Source organism: Melanotaenia boesemani, chromosome 11, assembly GCF_017639745.1.
Source record: "Melanotaenia boesemani isolate fMelBoe1 chromosome 11, fMelBoe1.pri, whole genome shotgun sequence".
Lineage (NCBI taxonomy): Eukaryota > Metazoa > Chordata > Actinopteri > Atheriniformes > Melanotaeniidae > Melanotaenia > Melanotaenia boesemani.
This window is the reverse complement of record NC_055692.1, coordinates 24557861-24577498: the sequence shown is the minus strand read 5'-3', so window position 1 is coordinate 24577498 and position 19638 is coordinate 24557861. Positions and strand designations below refer to the sequence as shown.

The window sequence follows — 19638 nt, the reverse complement described above, 5'->3', positions numbered from 1 at the left end:
GGTTTTTTTCTCACTGTTGTCTGAATAAAAGCTGGCTCTTTCCAAAAGAGTCTCGGAACCTTGTTCGTCATCAGAATAAAAGCAGCCATGACGGGAGAAGTTTCTGGCCATGGCCCGTACTCTCCCAGGAGAAAGAGGAGGCCTGCTCAACTCTGGTACATCTACAGTGAGTGGAGATTCCTTCTTCTCATCCTTCTCTGAGCTCAAAATGCTTGACTTAGGTGAATCCCTCAATGATGTCCTGTTGCTCCCTGAGCCGCTCACACCACCGTTGCTCTGCAGTGGATCTGTCTTCAATTTTATTTTATTGGAAGGACTTGAACCCTCTGGTAGAGGCTGGACAATGAAGCGTCCATCTGGACCTCTGGAAATGGACTCAAGAGCAGTTGGTGAGGGCAACTGAGAGCCCAGGTGGCTTTCAAAGAGCGTGTAATGAGGTGGCGGAGAAGAGTTAGACAAGAGTTGTTTTCGCTGGTCATGGTATTCACCACGGCTGCCTTTATCAAAGGAGGACCGATCAGACTGTGAGGAGGAGTTGTTGGGAAAGAAGGGGAGAGGTGGGCATAGCTTAAACTTGAGGACACTGTCAGGGCTGCGAGAAAGTGAGCGAGCTCTGAGAATGACATAAGAAAAAAAGGAAAAAAAAAGTTTTTACCATGTGCAATAATTCAACGTCAAAGATAGGTGCTGTAAATGACATGTCTGGGGAATGTTTTAATTCGTCACAAAACAAAATGTACACTAAAAACAAGATTTAAAACAGAACCATTAAAAAGTTGTGCACATTGTGCATGAATAAATGCTAAAAACATCTTGACACTTACTCTTGAGACGGGCTTTTCTGGAAAGCAGTTGGCATGTCTACAAGTATGTGAGAGAAGCAATGAAAGATCAAACTGTTGAAATTTTGAAAATAACTTGCACTCCTGCCAAAAAAGGTTTAATAATAATCTCATATTCATTGAGAAAGATCATGTTTGCTTTACCCTGTCTTTTCTTTCTGCGTCTACGCTGTCTCCTGTTACTCATGTAACATGCTGTCACCAACGAAAGGATGATGGCCAGAAACAGAAAGCACACTCCTCCTAACACACCAGCCAGCAGTGGTTCAGGGATGACCTCTAAGAAGCTTGGTTGCAGGGGGTAAATCTCCAGTCCTGTAATTGCATCAAGGCCAATTCGATTTTCAAGAAACAGTAATAACTTTGTAAATATTCATTAATACCAATGTGTAGGTAATTTATTTAAAAATAAAACCTTACCTGCTGTGGATACACTCACAGTCTCACTTGGTTCACTGAGTACTTTGTTGCTACGAGACATCAGCCTTAGATCATAAGTGGAATCCTGAGAGAAAGACATTGCATGTTTGATTATGTAACTAGTGCCCCTGTGATGAGGTGCCTTTATCGCTTGGAGTGAGCAATAACCAATTATTACCCGTAACAGTCCTTGCACAAAAAGTTCACTTTGATTGGCAGTAATGTTGCTACTGATGATAACCCACTGGCCCTGATCCCGGCGAGCCTGCAGCACATAACCTGTCAGTGGAGAGAGCGGAGCCTCAGGAGGCAGCCACTGGAGGAGAACCCCTCTTCGAGTCCGGTTGGCTGACAGAAATGTGGGAGGATCCAGGGTTGGAAGTGCGGTGACAGATGAAGGTACCTCTGTTGGCACAGCTTACAAATAACCCAACAGAAAGTCTTATTTACAAAATTGTTTTAAGCATGTGATAGTGCCAAATGATTCATGAGTTCAGCTTAACAAACCTTTTGTTCTCACTGATACAATCTCACTAAACGGTCCTGAGCCAAGTTTATTCTGAGGTAGGACACTGAACTGATAGCCAGTGCCAGCAAGTAATCCAGTCACAAGCAGGTAGTTTTTGGATGTTGGCACAGGTAAAGATGCCCATTCGTGTTTCCCCCTGGATGTCTGCTTGACCCTACAAAACACAAAGACAAGTCATGACTGCTGTTGGTGGCAGGGAAATTTATCAAGCAGAATGTTTTTTATGTTACTGACCATACAGTGAACTTCTGGGTGAATCCACCATCAAAGCCTGGGACCCAGGACACATTGGACTGGTTCATCTCTGTGGTGACAGTCACTGAGGACACAACATGAGGACTGGTGCCTGAAGATCAGAGAAACACCTCTGTTAAGTCTAAAAGTATATACCACATTTAAGTGTCACATGTCGTTTTAAGTGTTTGCAGATACATTTTGTTCCTGAAATTGACCCACTTACCCAACACCATGATCACAGTGCCTGCACTGACAGTTGCTACACGATTAGTAGCCAGGCACTCCCAGCCCCCATGATGATCTTTGCTCAGTGGCTGCAGCAGGAGGGAGCCGTTAGACAACACGATGTACGGTGAACGGGGAGTAGGGCCAATCTGTGAGAAAGTGTAACTGGAAGTTGAGGTAAAGGATCAAATATGTCTGATTCTCTATTTAAGTGGAAAATGTCTCATACCTTGCTCCAGGTGATGTTCGGAGCAGGGTCTCCACTGGCTTCACAAGGGATGATTAACTCTCGGCCGACCTCTTGGAGATACTCAGGAAGAGGAGGCACTCGAAATGAAGGTGGGTCCTAGAACAAAGATGGAGACTCCTTACCTTTGTACAGCTGCATACACTCAATGGAAAGCATTTACTCTGTAAGAAACTCAAGAAGAGTGGCCTTACTTGCAAAATGACTTTGGTGGGCTCAGACTGGCCCATGGTGCCATAACTGTTATATGGAGTACAGGTGTACATGCCTACAGCATTATCATTGGATGTTGCTATAAAAACGGAGCCTTCTGAGTTCACCATCCAACCTGGGAACTACAAAGTGAAAAACAAAAAAACAAAAAAAGCAGACATTGACTCCAGGTTATTTGCAAAAATCTCAAACACATACATTTTAACTCCAAAACACACATCTTACATTGTTAAGATTCAAATTATTCCCGTCTTTGGTCCAGTTGACATATAGCACAGGAGGATCAGCCTGAACGGGGCAGATAATTACCCCCTCCATACCCGCTGGCAAAAATGTTTCCCGAGGCATTCGTCCCACACGTGCAGGATCTAAAATGGCAGAGGAAAAATTAATCAGAAGAAAATAACTAACAGAGCTTCTTTTCAAAGACATGCGGAGAGATGCAATTATTCTCCACCACCATGACCTGCAGGGTTACAAAAGATGAGCAGATAACAGACTAACGTTTCACTTTTAGATGTGCAGAAGCTGAGGGTGGGGTCAGTATCCCGTTTGTTGGGATACAGGTGTAGTTGCCAGCATCTTCTGGGATGAGATTAGGGATCAGAAGTGTTCCATCCACCAAAATCTTCACTCTGGATTTAAGGGACCTAAAGCCAAAAGAGAAAAACCATAATGCATTTTAAACTCAAGCTATTAGTTTCAGGAAGGAATATATCATGCATTTATAAAGTTTCTATTTCTATCATTTGGGAAGACTGCACTTTAATCTGAATAACAATCTCCTTTGTCTCAAGTTTACAGCAAGCTCATGATCAAATGATATAATTGTATTATAAATAATCTAATTACAGCTGATTGCATTAGCACCATGCTTTGGAAAAACACCTAACTGATTCCTTTAAATATTGCTGTTAGTATTCTGTTTAGTTAGTGGGAAATGTGATATGTCAACTATTCTACGTAGCTTCCCAGATTGTTTTTTGTTTTTTTAAAGACATGAACTCACTCAATGTGGTAAACATTCTGTCCTTGTTTCATCCACTCGTAGGTGAGGTTTGAAGGATAGGCATCGGCCTGACATTGCAGAACTGCATCTTGGGACATGTTGAGAGTAGTGTCCTCTGGGGAAATGATGATGATTGGTGGACCTTTTAGGAATTACAGCACAGAACAGAAAGAGTGTAGTCATTGTAAAGCAGAGAACAGTCTGTAGGTGGCAGTAAAGACGTTTATGTAACTGATTCTCAAACTCAACCAACTCTATGTCTCAAGATTATAAAACTTTTTTGATTTAAAGGAAAAAGTCGTGCATTGTTACTCGATGTCAGTGCATTTGCTTAACACAGAGATTCCATCTCTACCTGATGGTTGAAAGCTCAACACTGACCTTGGACCTGCAGCTGTGTGGAGTGGGTCAGGTTCCCCTCAGAGTTAGACACGTGACATTTATACACTCCTGAAATATTTCTTGTGACGGAAGCCAAAGACAAGGTTCCATTGAGCACCTAAAATGAGCAAGGGCAAAGGGTAGTGATCAAAGACAAAGAGAAAAGATGGATTACGATTAGGTGGCAGTCATGAGAGGACAACAAAGCAGTTTGCTTCAAAGAAACATCAAAGCTACGGTTCCATCAGAAAATGCTAATTATAAAGTATTTAAATAGAACACTACAAATGCCATTTCTTAATGTCGCTTACTTTTATTTTTTCATGTTTCATAATTGGACTCTCATCTTTATGCCAGACAACAGTTGGTCGGGGGTTGCCATGGGCGCCACAGCTCAGAGTCAGTGAGTCTCCGAGCAGAACCTCCACAAAAGTTGGTGGTGTTTTTATAAACACAGGTGGAGCTGGAAAAACAGACAGAAATTAATAGTATTGTTTGAAATTCATTTAGTCAAATGGAAAAAAACAAGAACAAAAAATAATTTGAAGGAAAACTACAACACCTAAAGTTTTAAATGTTTGGTGGAATTTTCTGCAATGTATTAACTATTGCTCACACTAATACATTAGAGCTAGGTGGAAACTAGTTTGATATTATGGAAATGTGTGAAGATATACAGAAAGCTATTAAGTTGGTATGAAAACTGTTCACAATGAGAGAAGTATCTGTCAATACATTTGGAAGAAGGCCTTACAAATGAGCCGTAGTTATTGAGGTAATGCAAACTGAAATCATTTTATTTCTAACTATATGGACTAGACAGTAGTGTTTTGCATTTAAAGCAAAAGTACCAGGGGGCTTAACTTTGAGCCTATCTGTGTTAAGATATGCTCTCACTGAAATGGAAAGGTACTAAAAGGAATATGACACCAACAATGCTTTTTGTTGAGTATCAACTGGGGCTTACTAAATATTCTGAGGTCATTTTCAAATGATATTCAATATTTGTATGATACAAAACTATTATGTATAAAAAATGGTGTCATCTGTAACTTGATGCTGCATATGTAGGGCTCTCATTCACTGCAATACAATCATATCAAATCCCTACTTTGCACTCTCAGGGAAACTTCTGACTCTCTTCAGCATACACAGTGTGCATGTGTGTGGGTGTGAGACTTAGAGTTAAGAAGTATGTGAGGTAAGTGCTTTGGACATTTAACCTTAATCTTTGGCCACAACCCACACATGCACGGTCCTGTTCATCTCAGCATGCCAGGCACAGACAAGGACAAGATGTGATCAGCTTGCGGACAGCGTGTCACATAGAACCTGCTCTTACACAGCATTAACACTAAGGAAATTCAGCTTGCCAAGGCCTTCAGGGTCCTAGCCAGGCCCCATGCTGTAGCTGTTCTAAATAAAGTAAGAGTCAGCGACGAGGGACGAAAGGAGCAGCTCCCAAGTTCCCAAAACCCTGCAGTGCGGCACCTGTGATGGAGAGGAAGGTCCATGTGCCATTTTGGAAGTTGTCGGTTTTGCTGTCCAGCAGAAGGATGCGACATTCAAACCAGCCCTCATCCTCCAGGGTCAGCTGTTCTACCAGCAGAGAGGCTCCACGGGTCAGAGAAACACGCCCTGTGGGAGGACGGGTGAGGGTGGGAGGGCAAAAAGAAAAAGAGGGTCAGCGTGTAAACACACGCACACACACAGGCAGACAGACAGAGTCAGCATATGCAGGAAGAGGGCTTATCCTGCAGAGGACACAGGCATTCAGTGTCACAAAGGCCACAGTCAAAGTCACAGACAGTGTAAAAATTTGCTGTAGTTTTAATGCATGTAAAAAAAAGTTAAATATTGGCAGCAGAAAGAAAAATCTACTTTTTGAGACAATGTCTTAAGTCATTAAACTAAGTCCACAAGTATTTTGCTGATGGTAGAAATGCCCCTTCCATTAACCTAAGGGCATGGCAGTACACTGCTTTCCATTTTCCAGTTAATGCTACTTAGTTTTTATAGATAAAACTACTTTTAAATAATGTCTGTCTTAAAATCATGCAGATACAACAAAGATTTAATTAAAACAGTTTATTGTGCATAGCAGTGAAAGTTATCAAGAGTAAATGTTTTTTTTTTTACATAAAGTGGCCCTAGCTCACATGATGGGAAGAAATTAGCCCTGAGCTGGAGTGAAAACACATGAATCACTAAAGTGATGCAAGATGACATATGGGTACGGTGTCCTGTCATTTAGGGTTTGGGCGGTGAAGTGGAGGACTAGAAAGAGAATGCCAGACATTCTTAATGCTGTTTCATCAAACGACTACAGCTTTAAGAAAAATACACAACAGTGTGTGCAAAAAATGAGTCACTTGTTTTGTTTATTGGGGGCAAAGTAAACGATAAATAACAGTTCATCATAGCACATGAACACTGAACATGTGTAAACACCCTTAAACACAAATGGATCCAAGTACAAGCATGCATATCACTCTACCACACACCCAATACCCCGCTCCCTCTCCTCCTCTCTGTACTTCTTACAACTCCTTGTCAGGCTTTGAAACTTGATCTGCTAGTTGCCTGGTGACTGCAGCCTGGTTTTCAGGGTACACCCCCTCCTTTTATTCTGCCTCTCAATGAACTCTTTTTTTGGCCTTCAATCTGAGGGCTTTAAACGACAGGAGGATGCAGGCGGCGAGGGGGGACACACACGTTGCTCATACCAGAGCCTGCCAAAGCAGTTTGAAAGTAAACACAGAAATGTGGAGAAGTTCCCAGCATCCCATCGCTCTTGTTAGCTATTAACAAGTTATTTAGATTAATTGTGTCACATTCAATCATCCCTGCAAAGTACTGGAATAACATATTATTGCAAATAAATCAATTATAATTTATTTTTAGAGGTACGAGAAGACAATGTATTCTTCTGCACAGGTATGGTATACAGTGCAACAACAAGCAAGATCTCAAATGTCCTGCAACCTTGAGGCAACATTATCACTATTCTCAATGTTCTCTCTATTCACTGCAGTTCCCTCCAGAGAGCGATGTCTGACGTGAAGCCCAAAAGCTATGAAATTCTTTTAACTCTGTGTATTGGGTGAAACACACCCTGGTAGTCAGGACAGATAACAATAGCTAACAATTAACCCTGCATTCCTGACTGGGGCTGTTGCTATGCTTAATAGGTAGGTTTAATGATTGACTGACCTCCTAAAAAATGGACAAGCATTTGATGGGAGGCGCTCATTTACAGGTTCCATAAAACGAATGCCTCTGCTTTCAGGTCAGCATCTTTCAAACAACTGGGCAGGGCTGGGAGAGGGGAAATGTGCAGACAGATGATAACAGGTCTGAGGCTAACTATAGGCATTTTCCACCTGTCCTGGCTCAAGGGATCCTCCCGGACCTGCACATTTCCTGTGCAACCTGTTCTAATCAGAAAGGGAATTAATCACGGTGCAAATTAAGAGATGAAATGCGACCATTTGCAGCTCTCTTTTTTTTTGGAATAACAATCCTTGAGTCGGTACACATCATGGGATGTTTGGAGATCAGTGTGGCTAACTGATCTTCTAAATTGCAGCCTATGGAAATCCCACCAATCCCACTGGGTCCAGAAGCACGTGGATGCATATACATGTTGATTTTCAAAATTCAGTGAAAGCCCTGCCCCCTGAGTCTACACAGGGGAATTCTGGTTTCACTGTCGAACACTTAACCCTTTCCCGTAGCCTCCCTCTTGTCCATCACTACAAAGAGATGGCAGCCCCCCATTCCTTGTGCTCTCAGGTTACCATAGTGACGAGACCGAGAAAATCTCGGGTTGTAGGTTTAGATTTGAATCCAGTTGCTGTAGAAACATGGCATGGCTAAGCATGGGTAGAGGCGGGTCAATTATGCAAGGGGGGTTGGTCTCTACTGTCAAAGATTTGAAAAATTACAAGCAGTGGAAAACATGTTTGGATTAAAAAAAAAAAAAAACAGCATCCAAAAGCACAAGAGATGGAAAGGGGAGAGTGACAAATGAAAGGCAGAGAAGGAGGAGAAGTAGACTTTTCTTCTCAGCTTGTGGACAGACAAAACAGCCAGGCTGTGTGACAAATGTTGCTTTATCTGAATTTGAATGTTGCATCTTGGGAGTGAAATCTCAGCTGGCACTTGGCAGGTGTTCTGCCCTAAAGATGATGGTGGAAGGCTGCTAGTGTTTCTGAAGACCTTGTGTACACATACAATGCAAATATGCAGCAATAATTAATTACAAAACTGGTGTAAAAATGAGCAACAAATTCTAAAAAGCCACCATCGTGAAATCCAAAGAACTGAACAAGAGGTTACAGAGAGGTTACTCAAATTATATGCGTCGATAATCCACTGACAGCCAAAGAGAGGTTGGCCTTTTTGACCTCTGTGCTCCAGGAGACGCATTCATCACCCCTGCCCCCAAACCCATGTCCTACATTAGTACAATGTCCGCAAGTCTTCTTTGAAGATGAACACTATTAGACTTTATCCGAACAGAGAAAATTGCTGAAACAAAAGCTGCTGCTCCATCTTGTGTCCACCCTTCCCCTCCTCACTACTATTTTGTTCCTGGAGTAGTTCTCACATGATAGCTCCAGCCTATCTTAAAAGGACTTCTTGTTTCCAGCAGGTTAAGCTGCAGTGCAGCCAAGGATAAAATAGGTAAACGCTAATCCACCAGTGCTGTTTGAACTTCAAGACGCAGCCTCTTCATATTAGTGAGTCAGGTTCTCACCCAGTGGGTGGCAGGTTAGGAACGACTCAACTTTCAGAAAGGTGCCGCTGGCTGGTGGCTGCTCTTGTCTCACTCATGTAATCTTCTATTTCCCACATTTTTTCTACAGATGTAGCTTTTTCCGGCAGTGAAACCACTGTAGTTTAAACTACATGCTTATTGCCTATACAGTCCTTGTTCATTTCTAGTAACATTTATCTCAACAACACTTTTTTCTGCATATACTGTACATATTATTTGATAAGGTTTTATCATTCCAAAGGACAGTGATTTTTGGATTGAGGGTTCACATTGGTTTTTACTATAGCATGCCGCATTGCAAATTTCATTTACTACAATAGGAGGGGTAACTATGCAGTAAGAAAGATTATTCTGTTTGGAGAAGAATCAGCTTTGCTTTCCTTTGTCCATCCGTATGTGCATAAGAGAGCCAGGCAGAGGTGCATTATGGGATGTGTTTTGATTTGAATACAATCATAAGTCTGGGACCAGCCCCCTGCCTCTGACAGCTCACCCTCCCATTCCCCCAAATTTCTCTCTTCAATCCTCCTGTCCCACTAATCAGTTTAACCCTCTTATGAATAGCTCTTTGTCATGAGATAGATTACAGTTAACTCTGTCCCTCGTGCTCTCTCCAGCTCTGTTAACCTCCTGCACTAGCAAGCACACAAAGCTCACGTGCTGAGTTTCACTACAGCCGCAGCTTGAATTACTACAGGAATTAGCCCTTGTACATGACCACAAAGTAGCAGGTTTAATTTTTAAAAAAATGAAAAGAGAGAAATATTTGGGGCAATAAGGTTACAAGTGGTATTTGAGTTATACTTTCATATAACACACTCTCACAGTGGTGAAGTACTATGCCAGTGTTTCTCAATCCTGGTCCTCGGGAACCACTGCCCTGCACGTTTTAGAGGTATTCATCTTTAACACACATGATTCAAATTAATGGCTCATTAGCAGGCTTGCAAAGAACTTGATGAGCAGTTCATTTAATCTGCATCAGGTGTGCAGGGGTTGGAAGGAACTAAAACATGCAGGGCAGTGGTCCCTGAGGAACAGGATTGAGAAACACTGTACTATGCTATACAAGGCTAAAAAGGGCTATACAAGGACTATATCCCCACAGAACTTCTGGATTTAACATGCATGTAGCCAGCGACATGCTTAAGTCATATAAAGCACTGGGGCCTTTGCAGCAGCGCATTGCTGTAAGCTGGCAAACATTGAATATTTGAGCTGCAGTTATCCATTCTTCATTGTCTCATTTTTGGCTGCAAATCAACCCTGGTCCCAAAAACCAGGTAAAGAATCAGTTTCACATTTCAGCAGGACTACCTTTTGTCTTTTGAAGATACAAAACAGGATCATATTGATCTTATCTTAGCTGTTCAATGTTTAATTCTCTTTAGGTTTACAAGAGGAATGGTTACAGAATTCAGCACTTGTGTGTACATTTTTATTTTCAAATGTATAAATGCAGGCTTTAACTTCTAGAGTGTTCAAAGGTCACACAGGGAGTGCGTTGGAGACCTGGGGGTTTACCAATTGTCGTTCCGACCTCATGTCAGTCCCCTGCTCACAGTCAACCAATTTACTTCAGCAGAGAAGAGACATTTTATCTAGCCCTGCAACAGTAAACTATCCTGACACAGCAAGGCTCAAACATATTGTCTTGATGAATACAACTCAAGCTGGATCTAAAAGTGCATCAGTCACAGTTTATATGTCTGTTTCCTCTTTGTTGTGAACTGACTAATGTTCGGCCCCCCAGGGCATGCTGAGTGTGAAACAGAAAGGAAGAGGGATGAGAGGTGTCCATGTCTTACTGATTCCCATGAGGCATGCATGAGACTGTCTCTAAGATCAAGACAGGCTGGTGTTTATTGGCTTCAACTGAGGACCGCTGATGTGTGGGCACTCCTTCAATATAACTTCAATCTCAAGTACACCTGATATCATATCAAAAAAATTGCTGGTTAAATGGAGACAAACGAGGACTGAAGATATTTGCTGGGATTCTTTTATCTCAGTTACTAAAAATTGCCTTATAGCATCAGTGGGATTGAGACAAAGCAGCAGAGTGAAGACAGCCTCTGGCAGTGCTTTTAAGCTTGCTTTATTTTATCTTGTATGTTACATGCAGCACAATAAGTCCACCATAAAATAAGTATTTCTTTTGATCTTTTTATATAATTAATTTTTTATATTTATGTATGTATTTAATTTATTTATTGTTCATTTTAATTTGTTCACCGTTATTAATCTGTTTAATATTTGACAGTAGTTAATGTAATTCAAGTATTTTTCTTTTTTTTCTTTTTTTTACTGTGTTTACTTTGTTTTTACATAACTGTAAATAAATTCAGGCATTAAGGGGTTAATCCACCTAAGAGTTGAACAACAGTACAGATCTATGCAATGTCAATAAACTTATTTTTTTCTAATTTTCATATTGCCTCTTGATCTTAAGCTTTATATTGTACATCAAGTCTGCTTTCATGTTCTGCTCCTAGACAAGCCAGGACAAAAATCAGGAAATGCTTCCCGACCTGACAGTCCCATTGGTAAATCCGAAACCCCACAACATTTTAATTTGAGGGTAGAATACATTAGACCCACATCACTGACACGCTTCACATGCTGCCATCTGCCTCCAGTGGGAGGGGAGATGTGAGGATCTGCAGCAGACAGAGGCAAAGCCCACAGCAGACAAATACACACAAAGGATGAATATGGCAAAACATGGAGACACCCCAATCTTCTACTCTAACCTTTATCTTATTTACTTTATTTGTGGTTCATGTGTTTCAGATGACTACCCCTAAACAAAGACAAGATTAACCGCCTCCAAAAAGATTAACATGCCAAGACAAATGTCTGTTTGCGAGAACCTGTTTGTTATCAACCACTACAAACCATCAGTGAAGTTTCAGGGCCATCACAATACTGAAAACATGTTTGTGAATCTGAAGCTTTCACTTCCTGAAGCTTTTAGGGAGATTTCCCTGCACATGTCAGTGACCCAGTTGGGACAGTATGAGATTTTCTGGGTGTCCTGGTAGTTTCGTTGGCTTTGGAAAGTAAAAGGATGTTGCGATACCCCTCTTTGTCTTCTGTGTTCTGGTAGACAATGACAGGATTATAGATCTCCAGTAAGAAAACTCCCATTATTCCCAATGCTTCATCCAGCCTCCTTCCAGCACAACAATCTCCTCTTACTGGGTCACCCCTCAGCATACTAATAAAACACTGTCAACAGACAACCAAGCCCCCACCTACACACTTAATCCCCCTGCGAGCAGCATTACTGGTATCCCCCTTCTTCTAGCTCAGCTACCCCAACCCCCTCTAACTGCTGCCACTAAAACACGTCCATTCTCGCCCTTCCCCTTTTCCCTGTACTACTATGCACAGAAAACACAGACTGAAGACTGAGCACCACCTGTAATTACAGGGACAGTGCTTTGGATGGATTACTTATTTGGGGTATTGTTTCATCCAAACCTCCCCTTCCCACGTCTTTATAAATACCGCTTTATGACTACCTTTGCAAACATGAGACATATTAACTCCAAAAGAAGTTTAGTCCCTGAATGAACATGTCCCTCCCTTCATAAAAATATACTTAAGCACAGCCATAGAAGTCTGTCAACTGGAAGTCATATATAATTTTCTTACCAAGAAATGCATTAAAGGCTTGCTTTGTGGTCTGTGAAATAAACAAATAAGCATATCTGAAGTATGCTCTGACAGATTTACTAAGAAAGATTTATTGCCAGGTGCTGCGCAACAAGTCTTTCGTCTGTTTTCTGCTTACCCTTATAGTTGGGATGAACACGAGGAGCGTATACTCCAAATTTGATCAGGATAGGGACGTTGTAACCAAGACGCACCCATTCCACAACATGTAATGGAAAGAGGTTTGGGGTGGTGGCTTCTTTGGATGGAGGAGTGAGACTACAACCCAGCTCTGCAGAACCTCCCTCTCTAGCACGAACCAGTGATGCCAGACTTTGAGACACACCTGTAAAGACAATAGCATAGCACTGAGGTAAAACATTGGATGCATCCAGGGACATCTGCTGACAGCACAGAAGCCAATAAAAAGTATCAAACACATATATAAAGTCAGTAAAATAAACACATAAGCCTCATTCTTTAAGAGTCAACTAGGCTGGATCAACTACTCTGGAGTTTGCAGGTCATTCATTTCTGGGAAAATTGTTTGTTATCCTAGAAAAAGTTTATAAATGTTTAATGAGAAAACTTAACCACACAGACAACTAGAGGTCAAGACACAAAAAAGTTGTTGGAAAACAGTTACAACTTGCAATGTCATAACTAATTCACAAATATTTTCTTGAGACTGATCTCTGATCAGCTACTGAATATAACTACCCCAGACTGATAACAGCCAGGCCATCGGGGCATGTACAACAATCATGTGGCATTTGGTAACAAGATAGCAAGGCTGCAAAGCCTGCAAACATCAGCAATCCCATTAGTGACACCTGCAGCTGTCTGCACTCGATCTACCTCCTCCATCTCCCTAACTGCCATGTGCTAACATGGGTGTGTGCTCAACTGGGTGCCAGTGTTTGCTCTACAACTCATCTGGCCTTGTGATTACTTTAATCTCAGAGGAGGGGGCTGGTGATGACATGCTGGTACAGAGCAGCGGGACTCTCTGTAGCTGCTCTAGCTGACCTCTCACCACCCCCTGGGGTACACACATGGTCTGCAGACCAGCGTGATCAATCCCACCACCAGCCCCCCCCCCCAGACAAACACAAACATGCACGCACAGTGCCGTGCCTGGGGTTGGGGGTAGCATAAATCCAGGATTGATCTAAATCCACACTCGGATATTATTTAAGTTGGATTTAGACCCCATTCCCTCTCATCCAGTCTTGTCTGAGCTGCATCCCCTCCTTATCACTCTCTCTAACATAGAAGCAGTGGAAGCTGTGCCAGGTACATCATGGGGTATGTATGGATTGTCTGTGTGAAGCTAAACAGCAACATATGCCAGCTGATTTGCAAAGCTTCACCATAACAAGAGGCAGCAACTGTGTAAATATAAAATCACTGCACAAAGCAATTATGATTTCCCTTTGTATCATCATAACTCTTCTTTGAGGAAAAGCTGTGCAAGATTTTCCAATACTGATGAAGTCTGAGTTATGTGAGCAAAAACAGAGTCTGATAATAATTAAAAATTAAAGTCTAAATATACATGCAAACTTTTAGGTAATGTGGTTAGTGAAACAAAACTCTTACACTGATTCAACAGAATCCTGATCACATAAATGTGATTTAGTGCAGGTTTAATTGACAGTCTCTACTACACATAAATTACCTACACATGTTATTTTTCTACTTTGAGTCAGTGATGCAGTACTGAGTGTTTTTTAAATTGTTTTTATTCTATTCTGCTTAGAAGATTAAGACTTACAGCTGTTGGTTTTGTTCTCATATTGTTAAATCTTACAAAAATGCTCAACTCAAATGGTAGTTTTAGGTGCACAAGATTATTTATTCACTTCTGAGATTTGTCTTTTAAATTTTGATACCATCTATGGATTTTAATCAGTAGTACAAAAAATAAATAAAAGTGCAGAAGCTCCATGTTTGCGTTAGCGTACTTACTTAGCAGACAGATGGCTACAGCAGTGGTGACAGCCTGAAGCCACCGTCTCTCAAGTCCCATGGCCGTCCGTCACGCTCTTTCACACATCTCCCAATCTGCAAAAGTAAGACCACACATTCCATTTACTCTCCATCAGAGACACTGATTTACATTTACAGAATAACTGCTGCACAAGGACATCTCTCACATCCCCCTGCAGACTAATGTAATCCCTGGAGTTAACATCATGTCATTATCCACTAAAACACTACATCCAGATGCAACTTGGTTAATAAACAAGTTCGTTCTTTTAAAACACATAATCCCCCTAAAAACTGGAACTCAAGCTGTGCTTAGGGTTTAGATTAAATAAGCTAATCCATGATGTGCTACAAAAAGACAGTGAGAGATTCTTAGAGTATGCATCCTGTGCAGGTTTGCATTGAACGAGTAGGCCAAAGTGTGCGTATGTGTGTTTGTGTGGGGCCAAAGAGAAGATGCGGTCAAAGCTCTAAGTGTATGTACAGATTAACCTCATGCTTGTGATTGGTCCAGCTCATCCAGAAGGTCTCGTCTCATTGTAAATAGGCCAACAGCAATTGACAGGTGACACAAGCAACATTGAAAGGTACATCTCCCAACTCCAGATGTTATCGCACTAGCAATGCTTAAAACAGGAGCTTGCACAGAACCAATGGATGATGGGCTTAAATCGGGACTCTACTGACCACAGCACAAACTGAGCAAACAGCAGAATCGAGTGCTGTTTGCCTGACTAGTAAATGCACACAGTTCATAGCACACAACAGTTCACACAAGTGCGCCAGCACAATCCACTGATTTTCATCTCCTAATGAGACTCGCAAACATGACTCCACTTGAGCAAATTGTTGTTCTGCTTCACAGTCTGAACAGCTGCAGCAACTTGTTAGGCCGCCCACTTCAAATTGGATTGGAGACAAGTTTAAGTTGTTGCCCTTCAAACATAAAAGAAGGCCTCACACCTTTCCCTTAAGTCACTCCATTCAGTACCCCTAATACCAGCTTATTACTTAAAGTTGATTTAGGTAGTATAAGAAGTAGGCTATTCTTAGATAGCAGGCAGGAGTTAAGATACCATATGCTGACACAACTGGAGATGCACAAAAACTGTCCAGCAGCTGAATCATTGGATGGAGATGTTTAATCTCTTGGCGGCACTTGAGCAAATAAACAACCCAGAATAGCACAGCAGAAAGATGCATTAATCTCCTTGCACTTGACCAACAAGCCTGTTTCTGTTGTGGCAGGCTGAGGGGTGCTGCAACAACTTTTGTTATGTGTTTTTCCAAAAGGAAGAAATAGAAGACCAAGATCTCACAGAAGTACTGAAGAGGAGTGAGAAAAAAACACATTTCTCTGTCCAATCCATTTCCTGTCAGTAGCTCTGAAATAAAGGCCACTAGTGTCCAAAAATACTTGAGGAAAAAAGGAAACTTCCTACACACACACACACACATTTGAGTCAGGTTGGCTTCACTATCCAAGCTGATGATGACAGAATATTTCAGTGCAATGCCCATGATAATAAAAATATTATTTCCACCAAATAAGTGATGTTTTCTCACTAGGGGTGTTGGCATAAATCCTACTATTGTAATGGACTCATAAAATAAATAATAAATCTGTGCATGCAATCATCATGCCCTAACTTCAGTAGTGAGAACTTTGATGGTGACTGCAGATCACTGCATCACTTAGTTACGTTCTAAGTCATTTTAACAGCATGACAGCAAAAGCAATTAGCAAATCCCATCATACAATATGGCTTTCGATTCTAGTTCTTTTCTTTGCACCATCCTGCTGTGCTGTGCTTCTAGATCAGAATATATAGTATAATAGGCAGACAGGGGAAGACTGGAAAAGGAGGTTTTATCTGCAGCTACAGTAGGAGAGAGGCTGGTTATTTCCTCAGGCAGCAGAGAGGGCCAAGGCCATTTAATTGGCATGTGCTTTGTCAGGGCTTTCAAAGGACTCAAGATGTTTAAGTCTGTAAAAGGCAACATTTAACAGCAGTACCTTTTGCCATTTCTCTGCAGACTGACAACAGTGCACAATGACCTTTATGCAATAATGATTTCTATGCTATTATATGCTTACAAAGAAAAAAAACTGAATTACAGTTCAAACTCAGCAGTGAGGATATTAACCATACATATGTGTTGAGGTTGAATGTTTTTTTTCTATAAGCTAATCTCACAAGCATATTGAAGGGAAAGTGGAAATGCCAAAAATCCTCCAACCTGAGGTGATGGCTACATAACAAGTTAAACTGATTTAAAGGAGGTTTAGCAATTCAGCATAAAAATGCAAATAAAGCAGCAGCACCACTCTTCAGCACTCCAAAAACGTGCATGACGATACCGTGTAATGGTCCAGTGTCACACTGGATTGCATTGACACAAATTGCTTTGGATCTAGTCATGACTTAGCCTTCTGGACGGTACATTTCTAACACCTAGTCTAATCCTGCCCTCGTGCTTTGAGCGTTAAAAGTGTAATTGAATTACGGATCAAACTGAGACAAATCAAGGACAGTCTGTCATCAAGCAGTGCAGTTATCAGTTACTGCTATCTCAAGTGACACAAGTCTTCCCACTGGGGTTCCACAATTTCTGTTTGTGGAGACAGTATGGATCATTTACCAACTGGAGGGCTAGGTTTTGATTTTCACATTTAGACTCACGCGATACTAACAAAGTTGGGTCTTCTTGTGGCATCATGTACCTCTGTCGTTGAGACCAGTTTTCTTATGTTCACCTAAAGCTAAGCCTTAACAACAACAAAGAAAGTCAAAATGAATCATAATGTATGATTAAAAAAAAGTAAATAAAAAAGGGGTTGCCACAAACATGGCCAAAAACCGTTTTTAGTTCTTTTTCTTATTATTACATTAAATGCAACAGGGTGTATATTTGTACATGACCACAGACACACACGCAGACATCTGCTGGGGTAATTGTTCTTACTAAACTAACCCTGTATCGTCTTCCTAGAAAAGGTATTCCATATATGCGCAATAAATGGAATCTGGGTAAGTCCACATGGTAACAACAAATTGGTAGCTATGGAGACGTCTGTTCAGATCCTTGCGCATCCCGCAGACCAGAGTAAAATACTCATATAAGAGTGTTTTAAGAGTGTACCTGCCAGTACTAGGAGCAGGTAGACCAAACCTCTCTGTATGCACCTCCTCTGTCACACCCTTATATTATTTAGACATCAAAGGATTATGCAAAAAGTATGTAATATGTTGGATTGTTTATGATTAATTGTGTGGTAGCCTTTTTTATCTGTCTTGTAAACTTTATATGGGATAATTAAATCAGCCTTATGTCTTCTTTCTTTGACGCTTTTAAAGAATTTTTGACCTAATGTGTGTGAGAGTGTGTTATCCCTCAGTACCTAAGCAGGTCCATCAGTGATGCTTGTGACGGATACAGGCCTGATAAGCAGTAGTATTACTCTCTAGTAATCCTTGCTAATCCTGACAGGCCGTGACCTTAGCATAAACCTGTGCACTGCAGGAACTACAAGTGTTACTAGAACAGAAACTTTAACAAGTTTACTGAAAACTCAAGCACAAACCAGCAAAAGAAAAGACTTTAATACCTGCACAATTACTACAGTTATACATGCAAACCTCAATCATTAACACGAGAATGGGTTTGAAAACTTTGACTGGTTGGACCACTCTACACAGCACACCGATCAATCCATGGATTTTGTCCCTGACATTGCAACCTAGTTTAGAAACTATATTGACATTTATTGTAACTAAAGGAAATAAGCTAAGGATGCACTTAGCACGGGTGTGGAGTCCTAGTCTCCCGGGGAAAGCCTACTGTATATGGATTAACATAGTGATCATTGATAAGCTAACACATGGTGTAACAGGGTGTAGCAATAATTACTATTGAGCATTTGCTGAATATTTACTCATTCATTACTCACACAAACATGGATAGCACAACTTTTACTGTTCTTCTGCAGCAGAACAATGCAGCAGTTCCACTAATAAAACATCCACATGCTTAATGCATGAGCAGACCGATTTTATTTTTCCTTCCAAGATGATCCCTATTCATAGGGCTTAATGAAACAAAGTAGCTAACACTGATCTTGTAGGTCTTGAATCCACTCCACCCCCAACACTAGGAAAGGGGTAATCCTGTAAGATTGCTTTCAAGAAATTACAGTAAGAAGAATAAAGGGGCCTAAAGCCAAAGTCATAAACTTCAGGGTCTGGTTCTGATGCACGTCATATATTTTAGTGATGCATTGTTGTCATGTCAAAAGAGATGTAAAACATACAATAGTGTCAACTTGTGGTATGATGCACAAGCCTAAACACTAACTAGATATTTTCTCTAGTCAATTTATATCTTGGTTTACTGCATTTTTAATTTGAATGTGCATTTTTCTAAATTCAAATGTTTTTGTCCAGTATTTCCTGCTAATGTGAAAAAGCCACTTTCAACTCATAAATAATTTGTTTCTAAGGGCAATCACTTTCCTCCACCATCACAATCTGCCTGTGGGGGACAATTACAGGTTAAAAAAACACACACAACAAAACAATACACCAGTGAAATCCTGGGGATTTCTAGGTGAATAATGAGAGGTATCACTGTGCAAAATGACACCCGGTCTTTAAGGGCCGGTATGGCTTGGATGATATTTAGTTTTCAAGGAATCAGAGTAATAAATATTAAACAGCTGTCATTATTTGAATAATGCAATGCATTTTAAAACGGTTTGTTATGCTATAAGCCCCACAAAAAACCATGCCAGATAGGTTTTTCACTTTTTTTCTGCACATTGCAAAAGTCAAAACACACTGAAAATATTAAAAAGAAGCCTTTGACAACCTGATTATCTGATTAATAAAACAAGAAGCTTATTTGTTGGGGGAAAAGTGTTACAGAATATAGACTTTAAACACAACAGACAGCAGATGTCTTGATGTGTGTCTCTGCGTGTCTTCTTGTGAAACAGTGTTAACAAGCACAACAAAAACAAAGGAAAGGAAACAGTAGAGCAACGACTACATTATACTGAAAAAGCACCAGACAGCTGCACCCTGCTGTTAAAACTAGCTT

At 40.9% G+C, this 19638-nt stretch overlaps 1 protein-coding gene across 1 annotated transcript in view; it reads right to left on the bottom strand.

Moving 5' to 3' along the window:
• Window positions 1–19638, bottom strand: part of igsf9b (immunoglobulin superfamily, member 9b) — a 28690-nt gene that overhangs the window by 5181 nt on the left and 3871 nt on the right. Inside the window, 18 exon segments of the mRNA XM_042000029.1 lie at window positions 1–613; window positions 825–861; window positions 987–1157; window positions 1263–1347; window positions 1441–1679; window positions 1770–1945; window positions 2026–2137; window positions 2252–2402; window positions 2483–2599; window positions 2695–2835; window positions 2939–3081; window positions 3218–3363; window positions 3723–3864; window positions 4104–4221; window positions 4415–4566; window positions 5595–5741; window positions 12686–12892; window positions 14518–14613. Of these exon segments, the coding sequence (XP_041855963.1) occupies window positions 1–613; window positions 825–861; window positions 987–1157; window positions 1263–1347; window positions 1441–1679; window positions 1770–1945; window positions 2026–2137; window positions 2252–2402; window positions 2483–2599; window positions 2695–2835; window positions 2939–3081; window positions 3218–3363; window positions 3723–3864; window positions 4104–4221; window positions 4415–4566; window positions 5595–5741; window positions 12686–12892; window positions 14518–14578 (2958 nt within the window). The 5' untranslated portion in view covers window positions 14579–14613.